The sequence below is a fragment of the Elephantulus edwardii genome, unplaced genomic scaffold (assembly GCF_000299155.1).
Source record: "Elephantulus edwardii isolate Elephantulus edwardi_28Jun2011 unplaced genomic scaffold, EleEdw1.0 scaffold00309, whole genome shotgun sequence".
Taxonomy (NCBI): Eukaryota; Metazoa; Chordata; class Mammalia; order Macroscelidea; family Macroscelididae; genus Elephantulus; species Elephantulus edwardii.
In genome coordinates this window covers 1,748,975-1,763,690 of record NW_006400059.1, presented here as the reverse complement: position 1 = coordinate 1,763,690, position 14,716 = coordinate 1,748,975, and the positions used below count along the sequence as shown (strand labels likewise).

At 41.3% G+C, this 14,716-nt stretch overlaps 1 protein-coding gene across 1 annotated transcript in view; it reads right to left on the bottom strand.

Annotated features, from left to right (window-relative positions):
* The window catches only part of XDH (xanthine dehydrogenase), a 78,957-nt gene that overhangs the window by 23,620 nt on the left and 40,621 nt on the right, over positions 1–14,716 (bottom strand). The window contains exons 18-24 of the mRNA XM_006901132.1: positions 12,593–12,716; positions 9,731–9,850; positions 8,955–9,051; positions 6,531–6,655; positions 5,764–5,897; positions 5,082–5,169; positions 3,601–3,687 (exon numbers count right to left, since the gene is read on the bottom strand). Of these exons, the coding sequence (XP_006901194.1) occupies positions 3,601–3,687; positions 5,082–5,169; positions 5,764–5,897; positions 6,531–6,655; positions 8,955–9,051; positions 9,731–9,850; positions 12,593–12,716 (775 nt within the window). The remainder of the gene's footprint in view (positions 1–3,600; positions 3,688–5,081; positions 5,170–5,763; positions 5,898–6,530; positions 6,656–8,954; positions 9,052–9,730; positions 9,851–12,592; positions 12,717–14,716) is intronic.

Sequence of the window (14,716 nt, the reverse complement as noted above, 5' to 3'; positions counted from 1 at the left end):
AAAGGCATCAATTCTTTTTCTATCATCCCTATTCACTGTCCAACTCTCTGATGCTTAGCACGTAAGTGCAAACACTATAGCCTGGATCAGTTGCACCTTAGTCTCCAGCCTGATGTTGTTGCTCTTCAGTACTCTTGAGAGGTCCCTCACAGCTAATTTTCCCAATGCAATTCATCTCTTTATTTCCTGGCTGCTGTTACCCAGAGTGTTGACTGTGCAGCCAAGTAAACTAAAACTGTTAACTCTCCCAATCTCTTCACCATCCACACTGTTGCTGCCAATTGGCCAAGTGGTAAGAATCTTTGTTTTCTTGATGTTGAGCTTCAATCCATATTGAAGGCTGCAGTCCTTGACCTTCTGCAGCAAGCGCTTCAGGTCTTCCTCAGTTTCAGCAAGCAGGATTGTGTCATCTTCATAACACAGATTGTTGATGAATTTACCTCCAGACCTGATGCCACACTTTTCATAGACCCCAGCCTCCTAGATAATCTGTTCTGCATATGGATTGAAAAGATATGGAGATAGGACACATCCTTGACTCATACCTTTTCCAATTTTGAACCAATGACTAGTAACTAAAAGATAGAGAAATTTGTCAAAATGGCATGGTAAAAAGGAAACCTTTTTTTTTTAAAATGGGCACAATTACACACAGATACACAGCCCTATCAGTCTGTAAAATGCTAGTTGAAATAACAAAGAAGTATTACTGTACATTTATCAAAATAGCTAAAATTAAAATAATGACAACACTAAACATTAATATGGATATGGAGAAACTAAGCCACTCATTCATTGCTGGTGGGAATGAAAAATGGTGCAACTACTCCAGAAAACAATTTGGCACCAAACATGAAACTATCAAATGACTCAGCTATTGCACTCCTAGCATTTAACACAGAAGAACGATGATTATGTGCATTCAAAAGAATGTGCATTAATAATTATATTGGCTTTATTTATAATAGACAGAATCTGGAAACAACTTTTTATTGGATGAATGGATAAACAAACTGATATATAAATACTATGAAATTATATCACTCAGCAACAGAAAGGGATAAACTATTGCTTATCCAGAGCAATCCTGACAAATTTTGAGAATCATCCTAAGTAAAACAAACAAAAGAATCCAAAAATCTACATACTAAATGCTTAAATTTACATTTTTCAAACTGGCAAAAATGTAGACATGATAAACAGAGTAATAGCCAAGAATTAAGGAGAAGTGAGGGTAAAGAAGGGAAGTTGATTTGACAATAAATAGAGAGTGTAAAGAATTTGTGAGGTCCTAGAAATGTTCTATATCTTGAGTACAACAATGCCTATATTCTGGTTGTGATTCTATATTGCAAAATTGATACCAGGCAAAGGATACAGAGATGTAGCTATTATTTCTCTATTAATTAAACATACATTCATGAATGAATCTATAATTAACCTAGAAATAAAAAGCTTACTTGAAAAGAGTTGAAATGTGATTTTTGTTACTAATTTGCAGATGGAAGCATATGTTACTTAAAAGACCCAATGAGCAGTACAGGATTCGGGTCCTCTGACTCCACGTCAGCTGTAAAGATATTACTGTATCCATTGTGCATCATGAACTATGGAAGGTATTTTGTAAAGAAGAGTAAGATACTTCTCCTGTCCCTAAAGGGCTCACAGCCCAGTAGGGGAGATTGAAAACTAGACTTTTAACCACAATATATGGTAATAAGTACTAAGAGGAGTAGAAAGGGACAAAGATGACATTTGTGCTGCATAATGAGAAATCAATAGGAGCCCAAGAGAGAGAGATGGAAAGGAAGTGTGTGTTTTCAGTACAGAAAACATCATTCATAAAATCAGAGAAGAATACAAGAGAAAGGCTTGTTTGAGGTTGTAACATGCCTGAAAGGAAGGGAATGTGGAATGGGGTGCGCAGAAAATGGGGCCAAAGAGCTAAAGCTGGAAGAAAAAATGTAATCCAACATGAGTTTTGAAAATTATGCTAAAAGAACGCTTCTTGTGGCAGGGCAGGTCTTAGAAATGTTTCTTTCTCCTGCTTTTGTTTTTATTTTTGCTGATTACAAAAGCAATTCACAGTGCAATGAGGCAATCAGAGAAATAAAGGGCGTTCACAGTGGAAAGGAAAAAGTAAAACTGTTTTTCACAAACAGCATGATACTAAGAAAACACTAAAGAACCCACAAAAAAGCCACTCAAACGAACAAATGAGTTCCAGAAAGCCACAGTTCTACATTTATATTTCTATATAATTATATGTAATACAAAAAATTAAAGTATAATGAAGAACTAAAAAATGAAAATAAGAAAACAATTTTGTTTACATTAACATAAAAAAGAATTAAATTCCTAAGAAGAGATTTAAACAAAGAAATGAAAGACATGACATCGAAAATGATAATAAAACTGACAGCAGTTAGAAAGCTAAATATGAGCAGATTTTGCATATTTACTAATTGGAAGACTGTATATGAGGAAGATGACAATTCCTTCCCAGCTGATCTAAAACTTGACACATTCTTTTCAAAATTTCAACAGTTTTTTTTTGCAGAAATTGTCAAACTAATATTAACAAAATTATATGATTTAAAAAAATGACTGAGAAACGGGATAAATAATGTATACTGCATTGAAACAAATGAGGGAGAGAACTGTTTAAAAGGGATAAATGATTAGGTATTATTGTCATGAGGAGTCCAGAATGAAGGCTCCATAATGGAGTAGACTTGGTGGGAGGGATTGTATAACAATGAAAGAATTTTTCTTTTACTTTTCAAAGAGAAGAACTAGCTGGAGGGGAGGGGTGGGCAGGGAGAAAAGTGCCACAATAAATGAATGGAGACCCTAAAAGTCTGTAAATTTTCATTAAAATTAATTAAAAAGATTATTATTTCTAGTAATCTAGACATTCAAGACAATATGATATTGGCATGTTGTTAGATGTTATCCAGTTGACCTCAACGTGAGAGTCTCTACTACAACAGAATGAAATCCTTCCCAAACGACGCCACCCTCACAATCTCTGCTATGCTTACACCTATTGCAACCACTGTGTCAATCTATCTCATTGAAGGTCTTCCACTCCTTGACTGACCCTCTACTTTGCCAGGAACGAAGTCCTTTTCCAAAGATTGGTTCCTCTTGAATGCTTGTTCAAGATATGTGAGACAAAGTCTCACCATCTTTGCTTCCAAGGAGCTCTGGCTGCATTTCCTCCAAGACAGATTGGATAGACATATAGATCAATTTAAAAATACAACAGCCCAAAGGTTCATCAGCAAATAACTGGATTAAGAAATCATCCTTCATTCATAAGATGGAATACTAGGCAGCATTCATGAGCAATGATTGTGAAAAATATTATATAGCATGGGAGAGGTTAGAGAGCATTATGGTGAATGAACTAAGTCAGGTACATGAGAACAAATGCTGTATAAGGCCATAATTGTAAAAGCAGAAGGACAACCAGTAAGATGTGTATTGATATCCAAAGAAGGAAAGGGAAGGGTGGAAACCCTGCCTGTGTGTCAAAGGCAGTGGGCACCCCTGACTTCCAGGTGCCATGGCCTTCAGGAGGCAAGCTTTACTTACACTCTGAGAGAGATCCATCGTGTTCCCCGCATTGCTGTAATGATCCACCTCCAGAGCCACAATTTTCCCAGTCTTCATGAAGCCAACCTGATAAGGGGGGAGGGGGAGGGGGGGGGAAGGGGTTTTGGTTTTGGGGGGGGGGGGGAGGGGGGAGGGGGGAGAGGGGAAGAGAGAGAATGATTTCTCAAACGCCACTTCTCTCTGACTCTAGCTAATCCTCCCTTCCCACTGAGACTAGCTGGAGGAAGTAAAAAGAACAGGAGATCACGGAGGACCAGAACCAGCCAGGTGTAGAGAAGAGATGCTAGCTGTTGTGCCCTAGGCTCTTCCATGCTGACACCCCTCTCTGCACTCATTTTTCCCTCTGCGTACTCTGACTCTGGTTCTGAGAGTGGGAACATGGAAGAAAAAAGGAGAAAGGAAGTCTAGACAGAGCAGGGAAGGGAGAAATTGGGGGGAAGGTTAGAAAAGGATTGCCCTCACAGCATTTGGCCAAGAAAAGGCAGGAGTTACACTTGTCAAGATACTGGATGGGTTTCACATTCCTGACCATAGAAAACCATCACAACCTTTTACAAGGGTTACAAGCAATGAAGCTGAGACTTTCAAAGATTAAATTCCTCTCTTTGGACACACAGAATTTGAGGATAAGAGAAATACTGGCCCCTACACCCATGGTGGACAGTGTTTGGTGAAGCTCCCCTATTAAAACAAGCTTGGTAGCAGGAGTGGCATCCACTTCCATAATAGCTTGCCTCTGGAAACCTTATGAACCTGGAGAAAGGACGAAAGTTATACACAGGGTGCTCAGGACATCATTCATAGGGTCACTATGAGTTGCCTGCATCTCGACGGCGCTTAACAACAACAACTACAACATCCCTTTCAGGGAGTTAAATCAATCAAGAGGTAAATCCAGTGCAGGTACAAGGGGAGGTGTTAAAAGCATGGTTCTCACGAGAGGAGAAGGCTCCTAGCTGAGGCATACAAGGCTGACAGCTGCGAAGAAGGGTGGTTAGTACAGGGATTTGCCTTCCACCAAAGCCCAGAAAGGAGTCTCCCACCAGGTAATTTGGCCAGCACTCAGCCTTCATGTACTGTTGACCTCACAAGCTGTGTTTTCCAAGCCCTAGGGAAGTTTAATTTCTCATCGTAAATTATTAAGTGGTCAATCTGATTTTTACATTGGACTGTGAACATGGTCACCTTAAAGTTCCCTAATAGATTTAGTCTAAATCTGCTGCCCCTCATGCTCTGGAGTCTGACCAGATCCCAGGAAAGTCACAGAAGGAATGGACACTGACATCTCTTGGGTTGTGGTCCACCAGCCTCCCAGCACTACCCCTTTGTCCAGGGCCTACTTGAGTTTCCCTCATCACTACTTTTCTTTGAACTTCTACAGACATTCATGCAAAGAATAAGAATGCAGCCGAGGGTCCTTGTGCCTTTCAGCCCAGGTCCTCCCACCCTTATATTTGAACCTTGTATCGGGCCAAGAAGGGATGTCTGCCACCGGTTATCAGCATGTCCTCATCACGGTCCAGCATGCATCGCACGGGGCAGCCAGTCCTGAGGGAGGATCCACAGGTTAAATGCCATTCTATAACAGCCCAGCCGTGTAGATCTCGGGGTAAACAGTATGATGCTTTGATGTCTAAGCATTGTGCTAAACCCAGGAAGGAAATAAAGATAAAAGGCATGCCTTTACCTTTGGGATCTCACAGCCAGACTGGGCAGATGAGCTGTTGGCATATGGACCAGAACACGAAGATTAAATAGTTGAGTGACCTGACTGACAGTGTTCTGTCCAGAAAACCAAAACTGGCAACTCTTGTGTAGATTCTAACTCATTTTGAGCACATATATCTCAGGAGACCTGTGTTTGTAAGGTTTTTGGTGACTGATATTTTTCAGACGTACATCACCAGAGTTTTCTTTCGAGGAGTCTCTGGATGGACTCAAACCTCCAACCTTTCTGTAAGCAGTGAGAGCATTAATTGTTTATACTACTCAGAGATTGCCCCTGCACTGTTCTAAAAATAAAGAGTTCTGAGAATTCAAAGCAAGAGGAAACATCTTCCGAAAGGGGAAAACCCAGAGGGCTTTTCCAGCACAGCTGGCCCTGCTCCGGGGCTGCTGGGGAAAGTGGGGGTTGGAACTCACTTGTGTGCAGCCAGGGCCACTGCTGTGGACACCACGGTGCTGCGTGTCTCCTTCCCGCCAAAGCCGCCTCCCATTCTCTTCACTCGAACCACAATCCGGTTTTCCGGAACCCCCAACATCTTTGCAACAAAGCTCTGTGATCAAAGGAAAAAAAACACCATTATTGGATGCATCGAATCTCTTTCAGGCCAGGAGGGTAGGCTGGCTTTAGTTAGTTATTGTGAGAATTCAGAAACTCTTTGGGGCCCAGCCCTCATCAGTCACTGCAGACTGAACTCAGACTCTTGTTTTCCACCAGAAGACTGGTCATAGTGCACTTTGAAAGCCAGAACTCACTCCATCTCGCTGGGCCAGCAGAGTGTGTCAGAAGGCAGGGCACTAGCAGCTGCTGTTAAATTACACTTACTACAGATTTGGGGGCCATTCGAGTTAGAAATCATTTAATGTCCTTGTGGACTTTGCCACAGCCATACAGCACCAGAACGAAGCTGCCTAACTCCTACCTGGCTCTAGTCCAAGCATTGAAATCAATCTAATTCACACTGCAGCCCTCACTTGAAACTAAGGCTTCAAGACTGACTAACCAGCTCAGTGGTATCAGCTTACTGGTGTCAGAGCTGGCTTCAAGTCTGTGCCCTCACCCCAGTACTTACTGCTGCTGGGACCAGCTAATTCACTCTCTTCCCATCCTCCATACTACTGTTTCTGATCTGTAAGGAGCTCCCAAGTGCCCTTCCCAGACCCTCGCTGACCCGCAAGGTCTCTACCTGGGTCTTCATGGTGTTCTGTGTGGAAACAAAGAGCTCCATTTCTCCTTCCTCGCCTTTTGGGACAGCAATGGTGCACTGGGTCTCCAGGTAGAAGTGTTCTTGGCCACCAATATACAACTCACCTAGGGAAGCAGAGAGACACCGCCACCTTGAGCCACTGTCAAAGAAGGCATCAATCTGCTCAAGGAGAGAGTGTACTTTGCCAACAGATCAAGAGCAATTGGCTGTTTCCATAACTGGGATGGAAAGGGCTGTAGGCATAGCCATCTGAAAGCAGAGGATCCTCCACAAACAACAACAAAAATGGTATTGAGATGCATCTGGACTCGCTCTCTTCTCATTTCAGCCAGATGATAGATAGATAGATAGATAGATAGATAGATAGATAGATAGATAGATAGATAGATAACTTTTAAAAGCTATCATTGTGAGATATTGGAAAGATTAAGGCAGGAATGAATAGATAAGTGTACAAGATATAAAACAATATTCTTCAATTACGAAAGCTATCAGGTATGTTGGAGAAGTAGGCTGACTTAGTGCAATGTGGGCTTATACGTGACTGAGTCACTGACTGAACAATGAATGCACAGCAGACAATCTAGAAGAAAGTTTCAGGGGAGGGTAGTGTCCTGGGATGACAGCCATCGACCTTGTGTCACAGTATCAGAGAAAAAGGAAACTTGGGGAGAAGGAGTAAGGGCTAACTGGGCATCAATAAGTAAGGACTATCTTCTAGCAGATGGTAAGAGGCTAGAAGTCTGTGTGGTGAGAGACATGACAGGCTCAGGTTTGGTCAGGCTGCAGCAGCCATTAAAACAGCTGGAAACAACTCCTTGACAGTTTTCTAGATCTGAACGCTCTGCCACCTTTTAAGAGTTACTTAAGTATATGCAGCCCTGAGGCAGGAAAATGGAGTTAAGAGAACTGAAGCTCTTTCTCAGCCAACTACCTACTTGTTGTTCTGTGCAATCTAGTCAGAATCAATCCATAGCTGACGCTCCAGTGGGTTTTCAGAGGCAAGATATGCACAGAAAGGGATTGTCTATCTTTCTCTTTTGGACTAGTTGGTGGATTTGAACCATGTGCCTTCAGGTTGACACTGCAGCTCCTTACCAGTAGGCCACCAGAGCTTCCTAACTATGAACTATTTTGTTATAAACAAGAAATACATGGAGAGGAACTCTGTATGTATTGAATTGTGTCCCTCTTCCTTGTGTTTGTAATGCCACCATACATCTGTACTACAATCCCACTTGTTATGTAGAGAACTTTGGTGGCCTAGTGGTGAGGAACTCTGCTGCAATTGCAAAGGCAGTGCATCAAATTGAACTTCTCCATGGGAGAAGCATGGATAATCTCCTCCTGTACAATTTACTATCTCTGAAAACCTGCTGGAGGGTCAGCTAGAGAGTGAGCTATGTGTCGATTACAACTCAACAGCACACAAAACCAACAGTATAGTTTGTGCTTTTAAAACAATCACTTTTTTCTTTTTTATTATTATTATTAATTTTAATGAAAATTTACAGAGACTTTGGATTTCCATTCGTTCACTGTTGTAATTTTCTCCCTCCCCCACCCCACCGCAGTTGATTCTTCACTTTGAAAAATAAAAGAAAAATTCTTTCATTGTTATACAGTCCCTCCCCCCAGGTCCATTCCACTATGCAGCCTTCGCTCTGGACTCCTGTCATGACAAAAATACCTAATCACATATCCCTTTTTTAAACAGTTCTCTCCCTCATCTGTTTCAATGAAGTATTCATAATTTATCCCATCTTTCTCAGTCTCTCCCCAAACCTGATGTCAGTTCCATTTTACAACAGTGGTACTGTCACTTTTGAGATACACAAGGAGTAGATTTAGGCACAGTTGTGAAAAGACAGACGTCACGCCACATGAATGAAGGAACTAAGGAATAAAACTGTAAAGAAACAAGGACCTTGCCCTATAGTCGACTGAGACAAAGCCTTCCCCTACAACCAGATCCCTGAATTCAGCCTTTAACCTTCTAAACTGTGAGAAAAGAAACTTCTGTTTGCTAAAGCCACTCACTTTCAGTATTTCCACTATAGTAGCCCAAAGAAAGGGAGCTCTGGTGGATTAGTGGTAAGAAATTGTGCTGTCTACTCAAAGGTATCAGTTTAAATCTGCCAACTGCCTCACAAGAGAAGGATGGGCAATCTCCTCCCGTGGAATTTATTTCCCCTGAAAACTCACTGGCGTGTCAGCTATGAGTCAGTTTTGACTCGACAGTACTCAACAACAGTCCGAAGAAACTCACACTCTTTCCTATATCACACCACCACTTCTCTTGTCTAGGGATCAGTGTTAATCTCTTATATTTGGTTCTAAATCCAGGAAGTCTCTCAACTATCCCATGACTGAGCCTTCCCCCTTGCTGCAGTGCAAATGTACCTGAGACAACATTATCCGCTTCCGCAAACCCCTTCTTGAGGTCTCCTTTCTCAATCTTCAGCTCAGAGCCGTAAAAGGAATTGTTCTTTATAGCATCCTAAGGACCGAAAAGCAGCTTTGGTAATTGTTGTTCAGGGCGAGGAAAAAAGGATGTCTCTGAATTGTGTCCTCTTCTCACACATGAACTTCATAAATGTTTTATACAGGATTAAAGGAAATTCTCTTGTACCCCAGGGAATCATATTCTCCTGTGCCGTCTGACGAAACAGACAACTTTAGGTCTTAAGTGGGGAAAATGGCAATAAATTCTGCCTGGTCTCAACTGGAGACTGATTATTCCTACATGCCGAGCTAGATTATTTAAAATACAGAGTTTATCACGAAGCAAAATACTTTGGGCAGAAAGGAGCTAGTTTGGTCATTGGAGAAATACGCTAAGGTCACTATGGAAAGGTTTTATAAGACCACAGAATCCCAGTACTGGAAGAGATTGAAACGCCCAAGTACCCCTGCTGCTTCCCAAAGTCTCTTTATAAAAACAAGCCAGTTGTTGTTGTTAGCCAATGTGTGTCAGAGTAGAACTATGTCCATTTCGAAGGCTGAGTTTTCAGAAATAGATGACCAAACTTTTACCCCCAAAGTACCTGTGGGTGAATTCAACCCTCCAACTTTTTTAATTAGCAGATCTGTGTTTATGAAGCTCTAGGATGACCTAATGAATATGCCTCTAGAAACAGGGGGCTCACTACTGTGCAGAAGCACCCATTCCCAGTCACCTCGATTGTGATAATGGCTGGGAGTTCTTCATAGGTGATTTTCACGCCTTGAGCTGCTCTCTGTGCGTGTTCTGGGGTGTCAGTGACCACAGCGCCAATAATGTGTCCAATACAAGTCACCTAGGCACAGAGGAAGATTATTAGAAACAATACAAAATTCCTCATAAAACAAATTACTTTGACTTGTTCAAAAAAACAACAAAAGTTCTCTGTCCTACAATTTCCTAGAAAGGCACATTTTAGGAACGGCATGAAGTCTTTTGGTTTCTTTATTAACTGGAATTCTGTGCCTTTCACAAGGGTTCAGAAACTACAGCACTGGAGTAGGAACTAAAGGTTATTAGCTCTGGTGGCCTAGTGGTGAGAAGCTGTGCTGCAATCTCAAAGGCACATAGTTCAAATCTACCAGCTGCTCCACCAGGAGAAGGATGGGCAATCTCCTCCGATGCTATAATCTCTGAATACCTGCTGGAAGGTCAGCTTTGGATCAGTTCTGACTCGATGGTACACAACAACAGTATCAGGATACCAAATGAACTGATTTTACCTCAAGGACCAATTCTGATTGTTTAGTACTGGCAGTCAGTTAAGAAGTTGGACCAGATAACGTGTGGTGATTGATGACTGGTGTCAGCCATGAGTAGAACAGGAAGAGTGGAAACATAAAGCATATCTGTCAGTTTGGATTTCCTCTAAACCTCTTGGGCTTCAGATAAAGAAATTTCAACTCAAAAAGAAAATTGGCATTGGCCAACGACTAAGTTGTGATGAGGTCTTAGGTCCTGACTCTTGAAAGATTTCTTTTAACTACGTCTTTGCTTTCATTTTCTGTTTCCCAGACTTGTACCAATTCTCAAAATTCTCAAAAGCAGCAATCATGTCTCAATGCCTCCAGAGCATTAGTCCCAAATGCTATTCAAGCTTGAAGTTTTATAAACAAAGATTTGCCCCTATCCCCTGGATGTTTAGAATAATAATTACAATAATCTTATTCCCATAAAGCTTAATGGGTTTTTCTCAGGGATAATTTGTTGGCCAGCATTCCTAAATAAACAGCAAAAATTGTTGTCCAACATCTTTGTAACCTGTAGTTTCTGAAAATAGGAAACAATACCTTGGTGCAAGTGTCTGATAAATAGCTCTGAAGGATGCAGCTAAGTTACACTAGGGAGCGTTGGTTAGTGGTGAGGAGTTGCATTGCCAAACCAAAGCCCAAAGCACAAGGTTCCAATCCACCAGCTGCTCCACTACAGAGGGATGGATGGGGCTTTTCCTCCCATGTGGTTTACTGCTTATGTAAATCCTCGAGAGGGGCAGCTATGGTTTGTTTCTGACTCAATGGTACACAACAACAGTTTGATTAGTGCAGTGGTTCATTGACCCAACTAGCTCTCACCAAGGGAAGACTCTCATGTTTGCAGAGCCATTGTTCTGCCTTCAAGCACTTTTATTCTGGAACCTGTGTGACTCACATTTACTGCTTTTTGTTTGTTGAATTTTTTGGAGTTGTTTGTTTGTTTCTCTTTAACTTTTACAATAGTAATAAGGTGAATTTATGTCCCTCAAAGCAACACCAACCCATTAAAAAAAAACATCAAACAAAAAAAACCAAAACCACAAACAAATAACCAAACTAAAGCCAAGCACCTCATTGCTACAGAATCAGAGCCAACTCAGAGTTAATTCACGGAAAGAGGGTGCCCATTTTTCTCTTGAGGAGCAGCTGGTGGATTTGAACTGGCAGAGAGGTGTTAATTACGGGTTAGCAGTGCAACTCTCTGTGGGCTATGCCACCAGAGCTCCTTGTTGTTATGTGTCTTCAAGTCACCTGTGACTGATAGGGACCCTATGCACAGTAGCTCTGCAGCCTACCTTGTCCTGAGCCAGTCATACTGACTCCAACACACGTATCCTCATTACCCGAGTCACTGTGTTAATCCATCTCATCTGGGGTCTTCCTCTCCTGCACTCTCTAAGGTCTGGTCCCTTCTGACAACATGCCCAAAGTAAAAGATAAGGAAATCTAACTAGCAGGTTAAGGAAACCAAAATATCACAATCTCATTTGCAACAACCAATCCGAATTGGAATTGTAAACTGACAGTCTGAATAACAATCAATATGAATAAAATATGTAGATTTTTCTAACCATTATCTTGCACATTTAGAAACTTTGAGGGGAGTGAAGGCAAAATTCCTAATAATTGAGATCAACAAAAAAACTTTCAATATGCATAGTGGTGACTTTTGGTGTCTGTTAAGTTTTGTTTAATGTATTGTCACTTTTTTAAATATAAAGGGACTTATACCCTTACTTTACCCTTACTTAATATACTTTGAGCATGTTGCTAGGAAAGGCTATTTCTTGGAGAGGGACATTGTGCCTGAAAGGTGGAGGGTCAGCTAAAGAGAGGAAGACCTTCTATCAAGTGGATTGACACAGTGACTGTCACAATGGGCTCTCGTGTGTCAGGAAGTGTGAGGACTGCACAGGACAGGGCAGTGTTGCAATCACTTGTTCATGGGGTTTCTATGGGTTGTACTCAACAGCACCTAACAACAACAACAACATTTCTTTAAGAACTAGATTGCAAATTCAAGTAAAATCACTAACCTTGCCACTTCATTATGAAGTCAACCTACTATGTGAAAACAGCAGCCATCAAATTAAATAAACAAGCAAATATTAAGTTCAAACTAAAAATGTTCTTAGGAGTATTCTGTCCCTTTCCCAGTTGGATGATGACTGCAATATGTGTAAATCTTAATCTTTTGAAGATTAAACCTTTGGCAGAATGAGTAAAAGGTGAAACTGAACCCATTTTACTTATTTGATATGGAGGAAATGAAATCCAAGACATACCTTATCTGTTGCAAAGACTGTTTCATCATTTAAAAGGCCAGTTACGTTACTCCCCGGCACATCATCAGCTGAAAGGAAGCAGACAAACCCAGGGACCTTCTGAGCTTCTGAAGTATCTATGGACCTGCAAGAAAGATCAGTGTGAAGGTCAGATGCTAAAATAAAGCAGAAAACGTGTCACCTGTTTGGACAACTCAGTCTTCATTTTGACGTCATCCACCCCACTCTAATGCCTCTTCTCTCTACTTTCTAGTCTATCCATCTGTTTTTCATTCCATGAGTAGATACCTCCTATATGATGAAAAGTGTGGCATGCTACTAAGTAACAAAGCAATGAGACAGGCCTGGCCTTATGGAGTTTGTCTTAGTCTTCAAGCAAGAAGAAATGGATTCTAGTGAGCAGCATTAATTCTGGAAAGCTCTGGATAAAACTAAGATTGCCCAGCTAACATCCACTGAAAATCAGCACATTAGGTTCTTTTTTTTAAATTTTGTACTAGCTTATTTATAAAATTTGACTATATAGTTTTCAAGAACAAATTCTTTCAATTTCCCTTACCCCCCATCCATCAAATTGTACAACCACACATTAGGTTCTTGACTGTACCATAGAGCATAATGGGCTTAAATTTCTTTTTTTATAGTTAAATTTCCCATGCCTTATTAATGGGGTCACTGAAGTATAGCAGGGCATCCCAGACACAATTAGGCAATACAGATGTCAAAGGGAGGAGATTGGAAGAGTCTATCAAGTAGAGCAGCTTAAAAATCTAAATCGTGTCCTGAGCACTTTGGCCAAAGTCTCACAGGGAAGTAGGACAGAGGCATCTCGGGAGAAGGTATGAAAATTGTCATGAAGTACCAACCACCTTCTGGTCAAGTCCTCACAAGAACCTTCATCAGTAGTTTTCACTTGTCCTCATTTTACACTTAGGAAATTTGAATACCTTGTCCAAAGTCACTTGGTCAGAAAGCAACACAGCTGAGGTTAGGAATGAGGTGAAGTATAAGTGGAGTCCTAGGCAGTATAAGTGGTTAACACTAACTAAAGCATTGGGGTTTGAAATTATGTAGAGATGCTTCAGAAGGAAGACCTAATTGAGAAAAATCAGCTATTGAAATTGTCATGGAGGACAGTTGTACTCTGACACTCGTGGGGTCACCAAGAGGCAGAAACAACCCATAAACAACTGTTCAAGTAGATACAAAGGGTGGCCAAGTCAGGACTGTTTCTGCTCTACCACGATGCCAGATCCCTGCAGTTGCTACAGTGTCCACCTATCCTCATACATCCACTCAGATATTGCTTGAGTGGAGCAAAGTTGTTTGCCTAGAGACTACATAGAGACTACAGAATATAACTGCAGGCATTAGTCATGATACTGATGCCGATAATACCCCAATGTGGGCTCCAATTAAAAGGAGAGTCACATGACTTGTGCCACATAACTGGCAATTAGATCAACTTAAACATACACCTTCCTCCCAACTCCCCACCCAAGAGACCTGGAAGAGTTGGTCTGTTAAGTATTATCTGCATCTGGTTCACCATTCACCTTCAGGCTAGGATGCTCAGGCAGAGAAAAAGATCACAGGTCTAGTTCCTAAAACATGCAGTTGCAAGTCCTGTGAGAAAGTTTTCCCAAGATGTCCTATGAGGAGGGTATGTGTCTCAAGCTCACTGGGTGCATCTGGAAGCAGCACAGCACAGTTACTGACAGCTCTTCAAATGCCCACTCTGCCACATAGCAGCTGCATGACACAGGGCAAGTGATACATCCTGTCTGCTCCTCAGTTTCCTCAAATCGAATATGGACAGTTGTGATAAATAACTGAGTAGACACATGTCAAATGCTTTCAAGAAGGGGTAAAATTTAAAAAAGGTAGTACAAATAACATGTGCATGTTAGTAAGGGTTGAGAATTATTGTTATTCTAGAAGCATCTGGTTAGTGTTTGCTAACTAAAGCATGGCTGTTCAAACCATTCAGAAGTTCTTGGGGGGGAACCCCACACCTAGTGATCCACGCCTCTAATAATTACAGTCAAGAAAACCCTAAAGTATCCCAGTCACAAAAGGACAAATATTACATGATGCCACTGTTGTAGAATGGGACTAACCTCG